At 36.4% G+C, this 20,337-nt stretch overlaps 2 protein-coding genes and 1 long non-coding RNA gene across 7 annotated transcripts in view; 2 read left to right on the forward strand and 1 right to left on the reverse strand.

The window, feature by feature from the left end:
• Positions 1–736: 736 nt before the first annotated feature.
• LOC144643791 (somatostatin receptor type 2-like) lies at positions 737–7,786 on the reverse strand. Its single transcript, XM_078503136.1, has 3 exons — positions 7,709–7,786; positions 2,574–2,843; positions 737–1,684 (listed from the first exon to the last, which is right to left on the reverse strand). The coding sequence occupies exons 2-3, from the start codon at positions 2,830–2,832 to the stop codon at positions 849–851; spliced, it is 1,095 nt and encodes a 364-aa protein (XP_078359262.1). The 5' UTR covers positions 2,833–2,843; positions 7,709–7,786; the 3' UTR covers positions 737–848.
• LOC144643793 (galanin receptor 2a-like) lies at positions 2,785–20,127 on the forward strand. 5 transcript variants are annotated; one of them, XM_078503139.1, is made up of 4 exons: positions 12,336–12,452; positions 16,286–16,335; positions 17,883–18,115; positions 18,480–20,127. In XM_078503139.1, exons 3-4 carry the CDS (start codon positions 17,893–17,895, stop codon positions 19,265–19,267), a joined length of 1,011 nt encoding a protein of 336 aa, XP_078359265.1. In that variant the 5' UTR covers positions 12,336–12,452; positions 16,286–16,335; positions 17,883–17,892; the 3' UTR covers positions 19,268–20,127. The 5 variants fall into 5 exon arrangements, with proteins under 5 accessions (XP_078359267.1, XP_078359265.1, XP_078359264.1 ...); XM_078503141.1 differs by lacking the exons at positions 12,336–12,452; positions 16,286–16,335 and adding an exon at positions 2,785–2,851; XM_078503138.1 differs by lacking the exon at positions 16,286–16,335.
• The window catches only part of LOC144643800 (uncharacterized), a 73,012-nt gene continuing 69,984 nt past the window's right edge, over positions 17,310–20,337 (forward strand). The window contains exon 1 of the long non-coding RNA XR_013568977.1: positions 17,310–17,466. This is a non-coding gene — a long non-coding RNA (uncharacterized LOC144643800). The remainder of the gene's footprint in view (positions 17,467–20,337) is intronic.

The raw sequence follows: 20,337 nt of genomic DNA on the forward strand, positions 1-20,337 counted from the left end.
TTTTAAAAAAGCCATCTGGTTGTTTCTTTAATATTTCTCTCTTGTCACAAGAGAAAAGTTTTGCAAAAAAATTCCTCCCGAACAAGGGGTGACATAAGGTTGCGCTGGGAATGGCGGGAAGAGAAAATTTCATTCCCGTTATCCACCGCGAGCTTTGCTCGCGATATTATACATAACAGAAGCATATCACCTAGTGTAGGTGATATGCTTCTGATAACATAAAATAGTCTTTTGAAGAAGAGAAAGATAATTTTTCCCAACGCGACGTGTAAATTTTGCATGAAACAGTTTACTCAGCAGACTGTTTACTGGGATAATGGCATACAATGGAAAGAAATTGATAGAGGAGAAGATCAAATTTCTGAGTTCGTTCTCTTTTGCTGTTAAAAAAGTCAAAAATCTAACATGGTATCTGCAAATTTGTACGCATAAGATTTTACATTTAGTGGGCGCGCTCGTGGTCAGGGTTTTAAAATCCTGGCCATTGTAGACAGTCGGGGGTTCGTACAGGTAATGGAGAACCTGGAATGCCATGGAATTTTAGAATTTCGTTTTCCAGGCCTGGAAAGTCATGGAATTTAAGTTTGGGTCATTGGAAGTCATGGAAGATGGTAATGATTGTACCAAAAAATAAGGCAGATTATTTTTAGTGAGGAAAAGTACGAGTCTGGAAAAAGGTTTAAAACGTACCCAAAATCAAGATAATGTTTAAAAATTTCCAAGAAAAATGGTCTAATGTAGCTCCTGGAAAACTTTGAAAAGTCATGGAAAAGGTCATAAAAAGTCATGGAATTTCAAAAGCTCAAAAGAATACGAACCCTGTCTTGGCCTTCGTAGACTGGTAGGAGTTATATACATGTGGTCTTTTGTGGAGGCCTAACTTCGGGAGTTCTGTGACTGGCTCCTATGTGATAAGAAACACTACGCGCGGTAGAGGGGGCGACGTAATGGGGCATTTTACACGTGCAAAAGAGCTTGATAAATTCTCTTTTGTACTCCTTATGAAAATACCAATATATCAGAGGATTTAAACACGAATTAAGAAACGCAATTACGAGCAACGATTTGTGTAGCGTGCTTTTAATATCAGTGATGCCAAACGGCGAAAAAGTGTAACTCACTTGGGCGGGGAGCCAGCACAGTGTGAAGACAGCGGCTGTCAGAGCGCACAGGCGCAATACCAACTTTTGTTGGATTTTCCTGCGGTCGCTGTGTTGTGTTCCCTTTGGAGCATGGGGCATGCGAAACTTAATATGGGCAAAAATGAACCATGTCACCAGGCACGGAATCATAAAGTTTGTAAAGCTGTAAATTGCTATGAAAGCTTGCGAACCTTGCTCCCCGTAAGGACTGTATGGAGCACCAATGGTAACGCATTCATTTCCGACAAGTTCCTTCTCGAACACTTTGTGAACTTGCAGAGTGATGCTGATGACCCAAGACGCCGCTATGTAGAGGATACGGCGCTTTCGGCCAAACTGTGTCTTGTACTTGATAGGCCTCATCACACAGTACCAGCGCTCAACGGCGAGGAACGTGACTAGCAAAATGGAGACTTTGGCCACTGCAAAGAGGAGCAACCTGGTGTCCAGTAGCACGCAGAACATGTCACCGCTAAAATCCTCGGGGATTGGAAACAACGGTTCTTCTGCCACGTAGCCTGGAGTTGCTATCAGAAGAATTGCTGTGGAATGAAATAAGAAATTTTTGTTAATTTCGTCCGCTGTGACGCCTCGGGATGCTTTATAGCTTTGGAATGCCGCGTCACCCATGTCGGCGGTTTTCCTCCACTGCGAGCATTCCACCAACCTGGGAACGAGGTTGGCATTCCACTTGAGAAGCGACTACTTATGTAGAAATTCAATTTTGATGACGTATATGATCCTGAATCCGGATCGGGACGCTGATTGGTCAGTTAATACTCTAGTAGTTAGTATACCGGTGGCCTAATGGTTAGCGTGCTTGACTCCGGATCGAACGGTCCGGGTTCGAGCCCTGGCTGGGTGCACTGTGTTGTGTTCTTGGACAAGATATTTTACTCTCTAGTGCCTCTCTCCGCCTGTATAAATGGGTACCGGCGAAATAATGCTGGGGGTAACCCTGCGATGGAGCTTTTTACCCAGGGGGGAGTAGAAATATTTCTAGCCGCGTAATGCTAACGAAACCGGGATAAGCTCCGACAGTATAGGCCGCTTGGCTCGAGGCTCACCTATTGGTATACCCTGGCCAATGGCATTTTTTATCGCGGGGTTAAGGATGGATCGAGTGCTTTTAAAATTTGCCAGAAAATTTTCACGAATCAGCTTCACAGTTGAAATCTTGCGATTAATGAAAATAACGAAATTGAAACCTTCGCAAAAATCAAAGGCATGAGGATAATAAGTCATCACTGCGTTATATCAGAGTTAGTAGAGGAACCCTCTACTAACTATGGTTATATAGGGAGTGCTTCATGCTGTCATGCATCCAAGCCGGCCAATGGCGGTGATTTGGGTTGGCCATGTCGTAGGAAAGAAAGGCAACATGGTGTATTTGGTCTATAACTAGACCGATTATCATTATCATTTTCTCACCTGTGAATAAGTCGGTGATGGCCAAGTTAAACAGTAGAGTATTATATGGCTTTTTCATCATGGCGGGTTTCTTCAAAAGCACAACACAGAACATGAGATTGAACACAAAAGCTGAACCAGCGATCATGCTGAACGCAACCCGTAGAACAGGTTCTGATTGGATGACTTCTGTAAATACATGTGATTGGTTGCTTGGGTTTGTCGGTTGAGCGATGCTCTTGTTAGCCGGCAAGTCTGATAACAAGTCAGTGCTTTCCATGTTCAGCAAGGCTATAAACGTAAGTAGAGCATGTTATCTTAAAATATTTTTGATATTAAATTGCATACAGGTTCACAGGTTAGTACTAAAACTAAAATTCAAAGCTACAGATAACCGCGTCAAGTTCCCAAGCCTTTTTTGACGTGAAATTTATTTCATGAAAACAGAAAACCTTATGGGTTTTTGATGAAAATTGCAGTCTACTTTGTATACAATACTTTGGATTATCTTTTTCTGTCACTAGAACGTCGTGTTTGCCCACAGTTCTAGTATCAAAGGAATTTCATTTTAATAGGAGGGTGCTCTAACAAAAATCACCAAACAGACATATGAAGGTCAAAATACGTGCTCTTTTTGGTAAATTTCACATAAAGGTTTTCATTTTTTTGGCTTTTCTCTTTATTTGGTATATCAACATTGGTATATCAAAATTATTCGGGGTTTCCGGAATACATCCTTCGAGAGAGTTCAGTTTGAATGCATCAGCCAAGTCATTTTAAATGCATCCTATACTGCCTTTGGGGGTTATCTCTTTGAGACAATTAAGCGATGGTTCTAATAGTTTTAAAGTGAATCACTAAGTCAATGTAAAGGTCATTCATTAGCACAGTTCTGCGATAATGAGCCACCTGGTGACTTACTGGTCTTAATTTAAAAGTAATTTTATTTTTTATATTATGCATACAAACGGTGGTATTGTCTTTCTATACGAACAACTGCAATGAAACTTGATTTTAACGTCAAATGTAATCTCAAACCATATTTATCGATTTCAAAACAAAATTAAACTTTATATTAGCCTTGTCGTTGTTTTAAAAAACAGGTTTTCTTGTCGTTTCTTTCGAGTGGGTCTCTGCAGGCATAAGAGACCTCTTTTTCCTACCCAACAGAGCGGACCACCTAAGGTGCACATTCAGGGCGCACTTTCATATGGATGACAACTATTAATCGGGGGGGTTCTTTTTTTTTCTTCTTTTTTGACCAAATTTTTCAGTGTGTAAATTCTCTCTGCATGCCAATTTCCCGACATAGTTTTCTGTGATGTTTGTAATCAAATCAGGAATATGTTGGCTCTTCAAGATAACATCCCATGGCTAGCTGATTATGTTTTCCTTTTTGCTCGACAGTGTGTTTACGAGGACAGTGAAATTAATCGGCTATTCGCACTTGTGACTTAGTTGAGGGTTAATTGAATAGTAAAGTGTTATTTATTGCTTGCTGATAAATGATCTCCCATCTCTGACTTATTTTGTAAGGTCAGGGTTTGTTTTGAAAAAAAAAAACTGTATAATGTTTTCCACAATATTTTTCAGTGTTACTTAGTTTATTTATACTGTTCGAACTGCCGGTTATAAAAATAATAAAATTCTGTTTTCACTAAGGAAAACGTTGTTATGGTCGCCATTAATTTTTTTCCGCATAACAGTTACAATATTTCCTCGATTAATCGCCCACCCACGAAGAAAGATCGAGAAACACCCAAAATATGAAATGAAAAATTCCATTCCTTCTTTTGAAAACAGTCAAAAATGAACGAATGAAGTTAGAGAAAGAGGCAATGTTCCTGTTTAAATGCACGACATAAATGTGCATTAAATAAATACTGTCTTTAATCGTAGAAGTTGACACTAAATGAAAAATTGCGAAAGTTGATAAGCGCCCTGGGTGCTTACTCGGGGTGATATGATTGATATCAGTAGTTGACATATCAAACATACGCTATATGATTATTAAATCTCAAGCTTTTGACACCAATAAGTAGAGATAAAACATCAAAATGAATTTCTCCCTGACTTTGGATAAAATTTAAAGAAAATTTTGTTTTCTGTGAAAAAGAAGATGTATGATATGGTACTCTTGTACAAATTTAACGCATGTTTAATGGCACGATCAGTCGAGTGTTTGATATGAATTGCGGTTGTTTCGCCTACGAGTTGTTTCGCTAACGACCAGTTCGCTAACGAGTTAGGTCTTTTCGCCTACGTCTGAAGTCATAACGCTAACGAGCTATAGGTCGTTTCGCTAACGTATAAAAGTTAATACCCTGACGTCTCTTTAAGTTTTTATTCATCAACAGAGAAACAAAGCTTCTTCATCAACAGAATAAGACAATCGAACTCACGTTGGTAAACCAAATGTAATTCTTTTTACGGCTATATTTCTCCGAATCTTCATAAAACGTTAGCGAAACGACTTCACACGTAGGCGAATCGACCTAACTCGTTAGCGAACTGGTCGTTAGCGATACAACTCGTAGGCGAAACGACCGCCGGTTACCTAAAGTACAGTATTCATTTCACGTTTTCATTCTCTTAAATGATAAATGATCTCTTTATTACTGACTGCAGCTGATAATTAAGCAACCAGCAGACCATTTCCCAGACCGTTAACTTCTTTTTTGTTCAGATTTCAATTTATGTCCTTTTGATGAAAATCTTTTCACTTTATGCTGTTCTCGTTGGTCGCATGTTCAGTGTTTTTTTCTTCTTCTACCCATCCAACCCGCTTCGCACTTTTTTGTAAGAAAACAAAATTGATAAAAATCCCGCATTGATTTTAAAACCATGTCATGAGAAGACATTTGTTTCGAAAAAAGGGCTTTAATCGGCGAATAACTCGACCTTTTTATGCTTTCCATCTCGCCAAATATATACCTTCGATCTGATTATTTTGGCGAATTGATGACGATAAAATTTTTTCATTTAAAAGGTAGGGGGAATTGGGAAAAGATTTGTCAATTTAAATTCCAATTTAAATGTCTTCTGAGCGAAAACATCAGTATTTATCGCAGTCACTGAGTGGCAAAAATATTTTAATGTCGAGTAAATTACAAATCTGATGAGTCAGGATGACAATTTCAATATAAAACAAAGAAGCTTCGACCTTTGGCGTTTTCTTTCATTCTAACTACATTTTTATTTTATGTGGTTGAAAATTGACTCCAATATAAAAAATGTCCGAGATAGACATGCCTTATGACGTATTCGATAAAAAGTATTTCATAATTACCGGAAGCTGAATACAATGATTGGGCTGTAAAGCAACTTGTAGTATTTGGGTCTAGTTTCTGAGCCAAACCCAATGCGCCGAACCATATCTCTTTACGCTGTTTTTACAGCTCCGTTCTTCTGAAGCTACCACCGGGATTTTGCTGTCTCATAGAAGTTCCCAACTATCTACTATCTAAGTCATCTAACTAGAAAATGTCAACGTTTAAACCCCTCGTGCATTTTTTTAAGTTCGAAAAGTAAAAACTGATTAACTCGCGGTAAGACTACCTACGTCATAATTTAATGACCAACGTAAACTGATCCAATGTCTAGAATATTGTTGAACTTATCAAACTCGCATATTGTCACACATTGTAAGACTGACGAACGATCGAAAAATGTACTTGAAATCTGTACTTGAAATCTTGTGACTTACAATAACACTTTGTTTGGTCCAAGGGCGCGAAAATATAACATTCAGCTCTAAAAGTAGCAAACTGGCATTGTCTGAATCTATCGCAGCAGTTTAACATTGTATTGTTGTAGCTGATGCCTTCAATTTATATATATTTCACAGTAAGGGATTTTGCAAAATGCTCGTAAATATGTTCTTCGACCATAGTTACGGCCTCAAAGACAGCCGAAAACTTTATAAAGTGTATATAAATTTAAATTTCAGGTGGGGTGACGTTAACATTTTCGGCATTTTTGGATTGAAAAACCTAAAAGAGTAGCACGCATTGGAAAACTGAATAATTGTATAACTATTGGATCAGTTTCATTTCTGCATGAATGTGCATAAGCTTCTGAGCTGCTTGGTTGAAGCTTATTAGAAAACGATTTTATAAAACGAGTAAAAAATAAAGACTTTTGTATAATGATATAAATGTATTTATCATGGGTTACGTAACCAAGTCTCGGGGGTGTTATGTGGCATTCTGTACAATGCCTCATTAGCCGTGTTTTGGGTATATATATTGCGTTTTATACCATGCCATAGAAAATACAGCCAATCAGAATACAGGAAAGCCGTTGTATATTCGACGGCATTCAACCCAACCTTCCCATCGTGCGCTGCGATCTTATTCTCGATGAAATTTAGTGAGCGTATTTTCTATGGCATGGTATAAAATAGTTACACAACACTTTCTCGTGGTATACTATGGAATATCCCACTTGTCACTTGTATTTTCTTGGTATACACACGAGCCTTTAGGCGAGTGTGTATACCGAGAAAATACAAGTGACTCGTGGGATATTCCATAGTATACCACTCGAAAGCGTTGCATAACTAGTATGTCTTCATTTGTATTCATTCGAGTCTTACGACCGCGTCAGTTCGCCCTCTAAATTAAATACCCAATGACTAAGTTTGATTAGCGTTTTCGAGTATTGGACTATCATGTTATTATATTTATATTGTACTAGCAGATGTTCCGATTTTTGTAAACTTTATAGTTGTTATTAGTTCTCGTTATTTTCGCCATGTATTGTTTGCTAAATTTATGTATTTGTGATTGTAAGACATAATAAAGAGGGTCGCACACGGTTCGTGTTGACACACCCCTTAAAGTGGTTGCCTATTACATGATAAATGTTTTATATTCGGTTGAGCGGAGAGCGAATTTGAATATAAACCGTGTAAACTTGCACTTTATGGTCAAAGGTTCAATAAATTTTAGCAAAGCGTTCAATTTTGCAAAAGCAAAATAGGAATTTAAAGGGCTAGATCACTCGGTCAGAACGATAAGACGTTTGTTTGGACTCAATGAGAGCCGAGAGCTTCGGAGAAAATTCACACCCATTTTTGCAATAACAAAATGGTGAACTGACTAGCTACCTCAAAATGTTAAACTGATTGTTATAGAGAAACTATATAACCTTACCATAAACTTCGCAAGTTTGCTCCCCTTAACGTGGAACCTCTGACTGCTATCAACTGTTGCGGGCTGCACCTCTCGGAGTCGCGCCACAGACAAATGACGAAAGTAAAACTGATTTATTCTTGATATTGAATGCGGTAATATATATTACGGAGAATAACGGCCTCTTTCTGAGTGCTTTCTTCTTTGACATGCAGATTTCAAGGTCTTTCAACCGTTCATTAGATGTCTTGAATGAGAAAAGTGTTTTCATCTTATATGATTAGTGATTTTCGGCAATTATAAGAGCTTTTTGACCTCCTCTGACAGCGAGCATTTTTTTTTTTTCATTTTTTCTGAGTTAACTCACGGCTCAAAAAAGTCTGCAAAGTCATAGGACAGGGTATTACATAATCTCCCACGCAGTCGTTCTTAGGGGCGATCGTGTTTCACTCCTGCGTGGGAGGCTAGGTATTACACGGTACAGGATGTTATTGTGAGGATCTAGCATTACTTAGTCAAGGGATATATGATTTTGCTTTACGGAGAAACCTTAAACCTTGCCCGTGGAAAGCTTAGAAATTTAATCAAGTAGTCAGTTGAAAATTGGAGCTTTGATTACTTAGCACAAGCTACAAAAAGTTCACTAGCAAAATCGGATCAGTTCTACAACTCGTGGCAAGTTTATAAAAATAAAAACAGAAACGCGACCAATTTTAACTGTTTTCTGAACTGCTAATGGCACCTCAGGGTAAAATTATTAAGAGCTGTCAGGACCGTAGCCAGATGAAAATTCTTACTCAGGCAATAACAGAAAAACAAAACGTTTCTTTCATATTTAAAGTATTTCTTATCTTACAAAACCTTAAAAAATAAATAAATTCTAATTTGTTTTGTCGGCTCGTTACTAGCTATGTGCCCTTGTTCACGTTCGCAGGCTCGCTCGATCCAGGAGCCGGTCCGCATACTAGATAACGTTTTGGTCAAAAGTACGTTAAATTGACGGAGCTGTGACATTAACTGACTGTGAAAAGTGTAAGCGGAATAAACAAAATATTGAACGAGATATTTTGCGTTTGTTTGGCTTTGTATTAAGAGCTGCACTCTAAGCCCACTCTTACTTCTGATAGTATTGTTGACTTTCTTGGTTTAGGTGTTTGCTTTCAATACATGTAATAGTATACAAAAAGAGAGAGTGTACACGCGGTATTTTGTAAATATTGCACAAGAATTTCTATTTGTTTTATTAACAATTTTTGTCCATATAACGGACGTTCTGATTGGTCAGTGACATCACATGACGTGTGGCGCACATTGCATTTTGTTGGCTTTATTTTACATAAAAAAAGAAAGAAAAAACAGAAAAAAGGTGCTTGTTACATAACAAAGATGACAGAAACTTTGGGGGATTTCCAAAGAACTTATGTAGGCTTACATATTAAATTTCGAGCTCTCCAAAACTATCTCGTGTATAAATCAGGCTACCGTAAAATTCCGGTTATAAGCCCCCCCGGTTATAGGCCCATCATCCTGGAAACAAAATAATACATCCGATTATAAGCCCCCCTCTACCGGACGACAGTACTGAATAGGGCTAAATGTTGCTTTATTACGCGTTTTTAACTAAAAAACGTCTGAAACGTATTTCCATCAAAACTCCCGTGGCTCGTTTCGAAACGTTTTTTTCATTCCGCTTATAAGCCCTCCCGGATATAAGCCCCTCCGCTTATAAGCCCACCCAAAAACCCTTACGAAGTTGTATAAGCCCAGGGCTTATAACCGGAATTCTACGGTATTTAAACACGTGCGAAATCTTCTATTTCTTAATTCTTTGCCTTTTTGTCTTTATTTTGTTATATGGGGGAACGAGGTGACTCACACAATTGCACTTAAAAGAATTTGATCTGCATGCGTGGAGTTTAATGGTAATCAGTGTCATGTTCATAATAGTCACGAACATAACACACACACACACACGAAATTCCGTTGTAGAATTCTGTGTTAAGCTAGGATGATGAGTATGCAGTTCGCTTATTTTAACCCGAACTAACTAGATATCGACAAACTTGATCGATTGCGGCGCGGAAATATATCTATTTATTAATTCATAATTTAGATGATATTTGTGCACCGGAAAATTATCTTTCATAATAACAGCTCACGGTAGTCACGGATTTCGTAGATGCACTTGATAATTGTCATGATATACTTTCGATGTCAAACGCCATTCAAATGTGTGCTTATTTTAATAAACTTGAAATTAAAATAAATATTTCCTTTACACAGATAGCCTTGATTTTTATGAAGACGAAAATAGATTTGATTCCAATTACATTTTTTCCATGACAATCCGATGTTTTCTTGATCACGTGACCAATTTGCCGCGAATTGTACAAGTCATAAGAAGTAATCAGTGGAAAAAAACGTCATTTTTAAAATGACCACAAAAACGAAACATTTTAATATTAAAGAAACTATTTTTAAATTCAGAAGCTACTCGGTGCGAAAAACACGACGATGCAATCTGATAAAAGTTATCTCCTAAAATATCTGTAATTTCTGTATTACAGAAAGATGTGTGGAATAAGTCGTTCATTTCTGATTTTGTGCTCATCCAGTCGTTTTTGCCGTACCCTTACATACATTTTCCATTAAATATTTTGTATCAAACTTGTTTATTTCTTACTAGAGTTAATTGTGATATTTTGTTTATTTTGACGGGCAAATGCTCTGCAGATTTAGTGATTTTAAGATTTTTAGCCATCTTTTGCTTTTAAAAATTTCTTGTTGCGCCCAACAAAATTTTAAAAACACTTCCCCGTTCATTTTCTATATGTAGAAGAACTCCGTTTATTCGCCGGTAATTAACTGGAGCCTGGAGGTCAGTTGTGAGCCAATCAGAATCCTAGAAATGCAATAACCCTACGTGAAGTATTTACTCAATAATTTCAAATATTCCTGTACCGGGCCAATTTTCTTCCTACGCCCCCTTCAAGATAGCGGCTATTTACGTTTTGTCGTTGTTGTTTTTTTAATATTAAGCAACTGGCTTTTTGTCGGGTTAACAACAGTTTGAATTGAATTACTATTTGTTTTTTTTTTTTGTAGAAAAACGTCGTTAAACCGCTAACAAATTGTTCGAACCGGTGCCTAAAACGTGCTTATCTGTTTTTCATGTTTATCGAAGCTTGGCATAATTAACTGGAGGAAATGTCGGTAAAGAAACGGCATATGTATTTATTAATATGAAGCGGATGTTAATGTCCAAACTGTTCCTAATATAACCGATGAAGCTTACGGCAACCGTCTAACAAATTTTGGATGCAGAAAGAAATTTTGCGTATAGGTGCCTCACAGACTTTGAAAACGGCAATTCCAGGTAAGGCATCCAAAGTTTTTTTTTTCATCAATCAACTTTAAACATTATTCTAAGACACGCTTATTATAACTTGGTTGTTGTTACCAAATTAATATTATTGCAATTCTAGAACGTAAACGGTTTCTGTGTAACACGAGTAGTACGTTTTTCTTGGTTCATCGATTATTTTTTGACGATATATAAATTCGTATCTGCATGCTTGCTTTATTCAGAGTTTTTCACTGATGAAAAGCAATTATTATTTTTAACTAGCTTTCCTTATTTCTTACTTTTAAAAATTGTACTGGTAGAACAAGATTTACTAACTTCAATTTCTAAAAACGAAGTGTTCTGCTACAAAACTGCAGTTTTGGGAGCAGAATTTTAAAGAAACTACTATGTATTTTAATTTTCATTTGTTCATATAACTTACATAACTTATATACGAGTTTTATTTTTGCACTTCTCTTGGAGCTGTACAAAAAACTTAAACACAGTAATTGCACAACTTTCCTATTTTGACTCTACTGCCAGCTGCATATATAGATAGAAGAATCACTTCATTTTTTACGTTGATTCTGCCTAGGGGAACCATAATTTATGTCCCAATTACCAGGTTATTGTTATAATAATTGTAGCAAGTTGTTAAAATGCAGGATATAAGTTGTCATATCTGTCAGCATTATACCAAATGATGTTTAAGGCAAGAAAACATGACATGAGATGTATTTTTTACACAATTGTTTATTCTCCTGTGCAAGGTTATAAAGTGGTTTATCGCACATTTTTTTTTCTCGAATGTTCTCGCTGACTTCCATGTTACTGCAAAGATCAGAAGATAATTAGAATGAATTTAACTAAACGCCAACTTGGGGGTTTCTCGGGGCTCCATAAAGTCATTTCAATCCGAATCCCAAAATTAAGCACAAATATTCTTAACAAATAGGCTTCGAACTTTTTTTTTGCCATACTTCTGTGAATGTGAATATTTCTGGATTAAACAGCAAAAGAGAAAGCTGCCTTTGTAATAAATTTTCAAATTTCACTGCGAGGCCTCTGGGTTATATTGTAAAACTGTTGCAGCGTGATATTATCAGCATTGTCAGCATTGATATTTCCATTTTACTAATTTGACGTATGTTAAACACATTTTCCGAGCCTACCCATAAGTTAAGCTTGTCAGCGAAAAAAATCATTTAATGAATTTAAAAAGAAAATATATTTACCCACACCTAGGACAGGTGTTTAAATAAATTGTGTTTGGGTTTCATACATTTCGAAACAACTCTCCAACATTGATCAATTAAAGCAAGAAATTTGGTCCTCCTAGTGCTTTTAAAACTGTTAAAATTCATGTTTTGGGACGACCACCGCAAAGACCTGACAGAAGCATACTAAAGCTGATATCAGGTAAGCTTTGAATTTTGTGAATTGTCACAATAATCAGAACGAGAAGGCAGAATGATCCACGGTGTCGCATCTCGATGACCATAAAATTGAAGGAAAGCTTTGTTATCGAACGTAAGAATTTACTGAAGTGAGATTAAGAAAAAAAAAACATCATCAAAATGAGAAATAACTCATTCGCCGTATGCACAGGGATTGTATGTTGTTGCTATGTTAAGTTTAAAAAAAACGAGCTGGGAGGTGGTGAAATTAGAGATTTGAAGATACTAAACATGTATACCGTCATGAACAACTTTTGAACATTTAGTTTCACTTGTGTTCATATATGTCAAACAGAGGTGAGGTTTTAAAAAGAATACAAACCAAGGGGGAAAACAGAAACCGAAGAGAACAAATTTAATAAGTGTATTGTATATTTGACTCTTCTTGATTTAAAGATATGTCAACTGAACTGACATGATCATTGCCAAAAAGTTTATCAAGCTCGCGCATAATTACCACATCATTCGCAGCTAGAAATGGACTGGCGCCAATAATTAAAACAAATCACACCTTGATTGTAAACTAAGAAAATGGGCCGGAACGGAAAATTTAAGTTTAGCTACGCTTGGTAAGCATTACATCAAGTTTATTCTGGATTTTTATTCTGAAGATGAACCCTATTATATAACTATTCAAATGAAAGCTATGGAGCAATTCTTCCTTTTTTTCTACATAGTTTTATGTTCCTTTCTTGTTTTGTATTAGCTGTCATGCTTTCGTTTTTTCGCTTTGTAATTCCTTGTATTCAAAAGTCAAGTCACGTTTAATAAGAAGTGGGAGGCGCGGTTGCGTCATGCAGTCTCCTTCGGGCCATAAATCGAGTGTTCTGGACTCGAGCTCCAGCTAGGGTCGTGGTGTTGTGTTTTTAGATAAGACACTTTTCTCTCACTGCGCCTCCCTTAACCCAGGTGTTTAACGGCCACGTTTAGATGGCTGGGTAGCCTTCGATGGATTGGCATTCTATTCAGGGGGAGTAGTGGTACTCCTAGTCACTTCATGTTATAAAAACTGGGCTTTGGTACGAAATTTACTTAACATGTGAGAGAATCAACATGATCGATACGTGACTAGAGAAAAAACACAAAGACAATATTGGACGTGCATGTGGAAGGATATTTGAAAAATGATCTATTTGAATAAGTCAACAAAAATTTACGAGAAATATACCTTGAAAAACTGACGCACGAAAATTGATTTTTGGTGTGTAAACAATTAGAAGCAATAACGTTAGAGGTGTTTTTCATTTCCTAATAATGTTCTTGTGATGAATAATAGATTGCATTTTCAACATGTTTTAACCGTGAAGACGGAACTTATGCAGCATTTTCATTTCCTTTTGTGATGTTTTTCAAAGTTATTGTGTCAGTTATAAATTGGCTCTCAATTACGCAGATGAATTTAAGTGTTTTTAATTTCCTTTAATTGCGTAATGTCCTTCTGAATAACAAAAAAGCGACATTATTTGAACATACAAACGTGCTTCAAACGAAAAATTTATTTTGCATTTAACAGAGTGAGTTTAAGTCATGTTTCGTGCCAAAGTTTTGAGTACTGAAACTACAGTAGTGCTAACGGACGGAAAAAAACCGCAACTTAAAATCTGAAAATCACGGTAAATATTGCTTAAAAGATGTATTTTTGCATGATTTTTCTCAATTTAAAACTGCAATTTATCGTTGGTTTAAGATTTATTTTAAGTAGTTAACCACGGATTTAAGTTAATTTTAGTTTAAAGAGTTAACCTCTATGGCTGTTTGTTTCTTCTTGGTAATTCATTTGAATAACACTTTTCATTTCTTATTCTGTTTTCAAGAATACAATCCATACAGTGTTCAGCTCTGAGGTTTTCTGATAACTTTATAATCAAGCGACTTTGGCATTTGCCACTGTTGTAAGTTTTATAATTATGGAGATAAATTTCTGAAATTTACATTATACCTAATCGCAAACCACAATGAATCGATTATTCCAAACTTAATATAAAAATATATTCAACAACTTGTCTTACATTTAAAACGATATCATTTTAGAACTTCAAAAAAACTTTTCTCGTACAGTTCCAGTTTTTTTTAGTGAGGATAGAATTCTAAGTTGGTCAGCTTACATAGATAACACTTTCGGCATTGAATCTTTATCTGGTGATCACGTTTGTCTCCAACTCCTGTTAGCTCGTTGTCTGAATTTTCATACTCTATTCCAATTTTTAACACTTGTCCTCCATGAGTCAAAACTTCAAGATTATAAACTACATATAATTCGAACAAATAGCAGATGTTTCCTATGGTATTGACGGAAAGAGAAAAAAGTTGAGAAATATACGACGGCTTATATCTTTTAAATTCATCGCTGATTTGAGAGCATTATTTTCACGTCACCAGCACCCCATAACAATGTCAAATATGTCATCAAGCGGAATCACTCGTTATGCTTGCTGCAAAGTGACAAGCGACAAAGATACATAAAGTACCTGCGTGGAGTCATCAACGTTCGTTGTTGCGTCAACGTTTGTCATTGGAGAATTCTGTAGATATGTTTAATTGATGATTGTATCTCAGTGCTTTTTCTAATAACTCAAATGGTAAGCGACATTTTCATATTGCGGGTGTGCTTGCGTTTAAACCAGATGTTTTAAAATCTCTTAACGTTTTACGAACACTTGTAATATTTAAAAATAATCTCAGGCTGGAACAAGTTAAGTTTGTATGTAAGACGAACTATCGAAAGGCACTGAAGTAGGGCAGGTATGTTTGTTCATGTTTTTTGTTTGTTAACAAAAACGACATATCGTTGATACCAGTTTTCTCAAGTGAGGAAAAGCTACGTCTCACAAATATTACAACTTCCAAACTGATCTACGAAGCCAGGAATGCCGACTTTTTACTTACTTGTTTTCAACTTCAATACGATTTTGGACTTAGTACCCAGTGAAACTGTAGATTATCATTAGCTATCATTAATTATTTCTTTTTGCATTTTCATTTGGCATTTTTGCAATTTGAAGAAAAAATAAAGCTTAGAACATTGCAAGAAACAGACAAGCAGGTTGGTTCTTCTAAAATTAACAGTATACATATCCCACGTGTGCTTTAAAAACAGCAACAACAGACGAAACCGAAAATAATAATTATTTATATTGTTCAGTTTTCTGGAACTTTCGACTTTCATTACACAATACCTGTTTTATCAACGCCTTTAATTGCACTGTGTAAAAAAAACTATTTATAAATTATTTATGGTACCAGGACTGTTGTTCAAATTAAATTAAGTCATTTTGAGTTTTGGAAAATTTTGATGTTCCTTTGTTTCCATTTCTTTACTGTCTTACTGGTATTAATGCATGAGTTGTCAAAATATATTCCTAAGAGCAAACATGTTGAAAAATTGGAAATTTGAAACAGAACAGAACAGAAAGGAGTATAAAAACAAGATGAAAAAAGAAATAAATGCATTTATTTTTTTTCTACTATGTTTCTTTCTTGTTTTTTATCAGCAGTCATGCTTTAGTTTTTTCGCTTTGTAATTCCTTGTATTCAAAAATCAACTCACTTTTAATAAGAAGTGGGAGGCGCAGTTGCGTCATGCGGTCTCCTTCCTTCTGGACTCGAGCCCGAGCTGGTGTCGTGGTTTTTTTTTTTTTTTTTTTAGATAAGACATTCTTCTCTCACTGCGCCTCCCTTAATGCTGATTATTTACTTACTTGCTCTCAACTTCATTTCGATTTTGGACTTAGTACCCAGTGAAACTGTAGATTATAAGTAGGTATCATTGATTATTTCTTTTTGCATTTTCATTAGGCATTTTCACAGTTTAAAGAAAAAATACAGAAAGCTAAGAACATTTCCAGGTACGTTCTACTTAAATTAACAATATACATATCCCACGTGTGCTTTAATAACAGCAACAACAGAAAAAAACATCAGAAAAAAAAATAATTATTTATATTATTACTGGATCTTTCCAGTTTAATTATACAACCTTCAATACCTGTTTTATTAACGCCTTTAATTGTACAAAAAACTATTTATAAATTTCAGGACTATTGTTAAATTTAAATTAAGTCTTTATGTTTTTTGGAAAACTTTGATGTTCCTTTGCTTTCATTTCTTTACTGGCATTAATGAGTTGTCAAAATATATTCCTCAGAGCAGCCAAGTTGAAAAATTGGAACTGAATTTGAAACAGAACAGAACAGAACAGAAAGGTGTAAACAAGATAAAAGAAAACTTCGATATATTTCACTGTAATAACCCCTAAAAATAAATTAACTTGAAAACACTCTCTTCAATTCAACTGCAATTGTAGAATAATATTTTTGGATCGCCTTTACTTAAAAAATAATCATATTCGTTTTGGACCCTTCCATAAATAATAAATAGATAATTATACGAATAATAATTACTAAAAATTCTCCATTCTTAATCCACGAAGCATCTAAACTCTTCTTATCCCCGAGAAAACGGTGAGAACACTAATCAAGTTTACTCTTCCTGAAATTATGTTTGTTGTCAGTTCTTCCATTGACGTACTCATTAGATAATTCAGTAATTAAGAAATCTGTTGTGGCAAACAGGCATGAACCGTGCCAATGCATGGGGAAGGCGCTTGCAAACAGGGCGATTTTTTGCAAACAAAGTTCAATATACAGTCAACTCTCTCTTAACGGACACCTCTATAAGACGGACACCTCCATAAGACGGACACCTGGTGATAGTCCCTGCCGTTTTTAAGTCATTTTATGTAACAAAACTCCCTATAAGACGGACTCTAAGACGGACAACGGACACTTTGAAATCATTAACGGACACTTGAGAAGTGTTTTATCATGTTTTATTAGAAAAAATACTTTCAAACTTCGTATCGACCTAAAGCAAAGTTAGTCAGCGCCCTAAGGATACGTGTATATCAGGCTTACTAACCAAAAACGATGACGCTTTAACGGATTACTTCTCTGTTTGCGTGTATGGACACTAAAGTCGTTTTCTACTTACAGTACTACAGTTTGTAGAAGCTCTCAATTTTTGCTTTAACAAGCAAGTAAGGTCCTTTTATTATTTTAGTCTTGTTGCAGCTAGCAAAGGTTTGTTGCATTGTGCAAAGGTTTAGCTTTATTATCTCAGAATTACTGGTGTCATGTTACCTCGACTCTCTACAAGGCGGACACCTCTCTAAGACGGACAGCTGCGGCCGGTCCCGAAGGTGTCCGTCTTAGAGAGAGTTGACTGTAAAAATCTCCTTAAACGGGTCAACATACTTACCGTATATTATAACTTTATAGGACTTCATCGCTCGTTCCTTGTTTTCTTTGCGCTTAAAAAATCTGACCCACAAAAAGACGTTGCTTTTATGATTTTGAAGTGTACGAGCCTCATTAACTTATGGTTTATGTTGCAGCTGATTTAACATGGAACTCGACACAACTTCTCTTCCTTTGTCGACGGTCAGTCCAAATCCTCCGCCTCCGAATAGCCTGGACACTGCTATTCAAGTGTCATTTTGTGTGATCGCTGTTGCCTCCTTTACATTCAACTTGTTATTCTGTATCGTGCTTCTAAGGAAACCTTCCATGTTGAGGAAACCCCATAATATTCTGCTGTTTAGTTTGGCTGTGGTGGATATGCTGACTGGTGAGGTTATATACACGTAAAATATTACTTGCGAGTCATTCACTACTTTTTGTCTTGACTGGCTTTTGTAGTTTAGTGTAAGAACTCTGGAGCTAAGTGCTACCTTATGTTTGTCTGGACTCTTTTGGTATTCCCATGGTTGCCGATTTTACGTCATAGACATCTCAATTTGTTCATTGGCCTTATGTACCTCTTAGGCGCGAAGAGGATTATGTATTTAAAATGGCACAAATCTGTATTTTAAACTTATTCGTTGATCAACGGTAATAGAATGCCAAAGACAGAGAAGTATTAAGAGCCACCTATCACTCGCCGTATCACTGCTATCACATTAAACTTACTTCCGTTGTTTTTTTTCTTTCAGGAGTCTTCCTGGTAGCTACTCCCGGATACGCCATTCCTAAGTCCGCATACCCAGTCCCTCCCGGATTAGGTGGCGAGATCTTTTGCCGGCTGCTCGCAAACAGATATCTTCTGTTTGCAATGGGAAAAGTTTCCATCCTTCTTGTGGCCTGCCTTGCTATCGAGCGATGGTACTGTGTGCTCAGACCAATTATATACAAGAATCAGTTTAGCAGAAAACGTATCATCATTTACGTTTTCATCATGTTTATTATCACGTGTTTACTTTCCATGAACAAATTCTTTGAAAGCAGTCTTGCTGGCAAGAAATGCATTTCTAAGAAAGCGCCGTACGGAACGTACGGTACACGAGCTTTTATTATCGCCTATAGTTTTGTCGCATTTTACATTCCCTGTTTGTTAACATGGCTCACTTTTGCTCATATCTCAATGAATCTCCCATCATCCCCCGGGGAAAGCACCGAAAATGTAAACAAACGAAGGCGACAGAGATTACTATTGCGCATGTGCGCTTTAACAGCAGCGGCCTTGACGGTTTGTGTTTTTCCCTCGCAAACTATTTACATTCTCAGTCCCTTCGGTATCACAAAAATCGGCAGCCCATTGCATAAGGGATTCAATGTTCTCGTGTTTATTAATTCTTGCATGAATCCGTTGATTTATTGTTTTACTAACAAAGAATACAGAAGGGAGTTTAAGAAGCTTTTGGGATGCAGAAGAGGTAATGAAATATCTCCAGAAACTGAACTGGGCTCGACTCAGACACAAGCAACAGCAGCTAAAACATAAGCGCTGGGTGCTTTTCGTTTATCAGGTCTGCCTGGCTTACGGGACATGTTTCTCACTGCGTTTGATGAAAACTGAGGCAAAAGGCCTCCTGCCAGCTTTCTCTAACAGCAGTAAAACGGAAAATACTCCAATTGTTATGGTACTTGTACGGTCTACTAACCACGAAAATTCGCTGTCCTTTCCGCACTAAATCGAGCAAATAACTCAGTTTAATAGTTCTAGACCTACTTCAATAGCTAAGCTATTTCGACATCGTGACGAACACACGTTTAATATTAACAAACTAACCGGCTCGGCCTGGTAGACCTGACAAATGGCTAGCACCCTTTAAAATAAAATGAAACGGACAAGAAAAACTACTTTGTTCCCTGGTTAAAGTTTCAAAGACGCAAACTAATTAAATAATTATTGTTATTGTAAGATATAAATTTATGTCATATTTAATAGGTTCCAAAGAACCTGAAACCTGAGGCAGACAATATATAAATGCCAACCACAAAAATTGTTCCCCCCGTCTTTTTTAAGACAAAAATGAAGCTGGCAAAATTCACAAATGAAATTCGATAAAATGTTCTGTCTTGACAATGCCTCGACAAGGGATTCAAACACATGTACAAGCAAGAAAGTTTAATTTAATAAATTTAGTTTGGTTCTCACAGTTTTGGCGACTGAATAGAATCCCAAGAAATGAAAATTGAAAAAATGAGCAGGAACGAAAAATGAAGATTAGAAACTCGGCCAGTGGTGTTAAATACTCCCCAACAGACTGAAACAATCATGAAATTCAAAACTATATTTATATATCAATCCAACACAGTTCGAACACATTATCATTGTGTACACAATCAATACACTATATATACACGAGAGCATAATGTAAATGTTGTAAAATATATACTGTATGTAATACATGCACTGTGGCAACTGAAGTAAACATAAGCTTACTTTGTACTGAATGTCTGTTCTTGGCTTGAAATAACATTAGTCGCGACATCAGTTATTGTCTATTGCAATATCAAACTCATATTCATGTGGAAGGTTGTGCGGTAGGACTCGTTTTGAAACTGAGG

This window comes from Oculina patagonica, chromosome 2 (assembly GCF_052425735.1).
Source record: "Oculina patagonica isolate OP01 chromosome 2, crgOcupat, whole genome shotgun sequence".
Lineage (NCBI taxonomy): Eukaryota > Metazoa > Cnidaria > Anthozoa > Scleractinia > Oculinidae > Oculina > Oculina patagonica.

What these genes read in the sequence shown, in the direction of transcription:
- LOC144643791 (XM_078503136.1), bottom strand. Translation starts at nt 2,832, where the DNA reads ATGGAAAGCACTGACTTGTTATCAGACTTGCCGGCTAACAAGAGCATC. An exon ending in CATCACCGACTTATTCACAG is followed by an intron (nt 1,685 to 2,573) that starts GTGAGAAAATGA and finishes TTCATTCCACAG; the next exon opens with CAATTCTTCTGATAGCAACT.
- LOC144643793 (XM_078503141.1), top strand. Translation starts at nt 17,893, where the DNA reads ATGGAACTCGACACAACTTCTCTTCCTTTGTCGACGGTCAGTCCAAAT. An exon ending in TGTGGTGGATATGCTGACTG is followed by an intron (nt 18,116 to 18,479) that starts GTGAGGTTATAT and finishes TTTTTCTTTCAG; the next exon opens with GAGTCTTCCTGGTAGCTACT.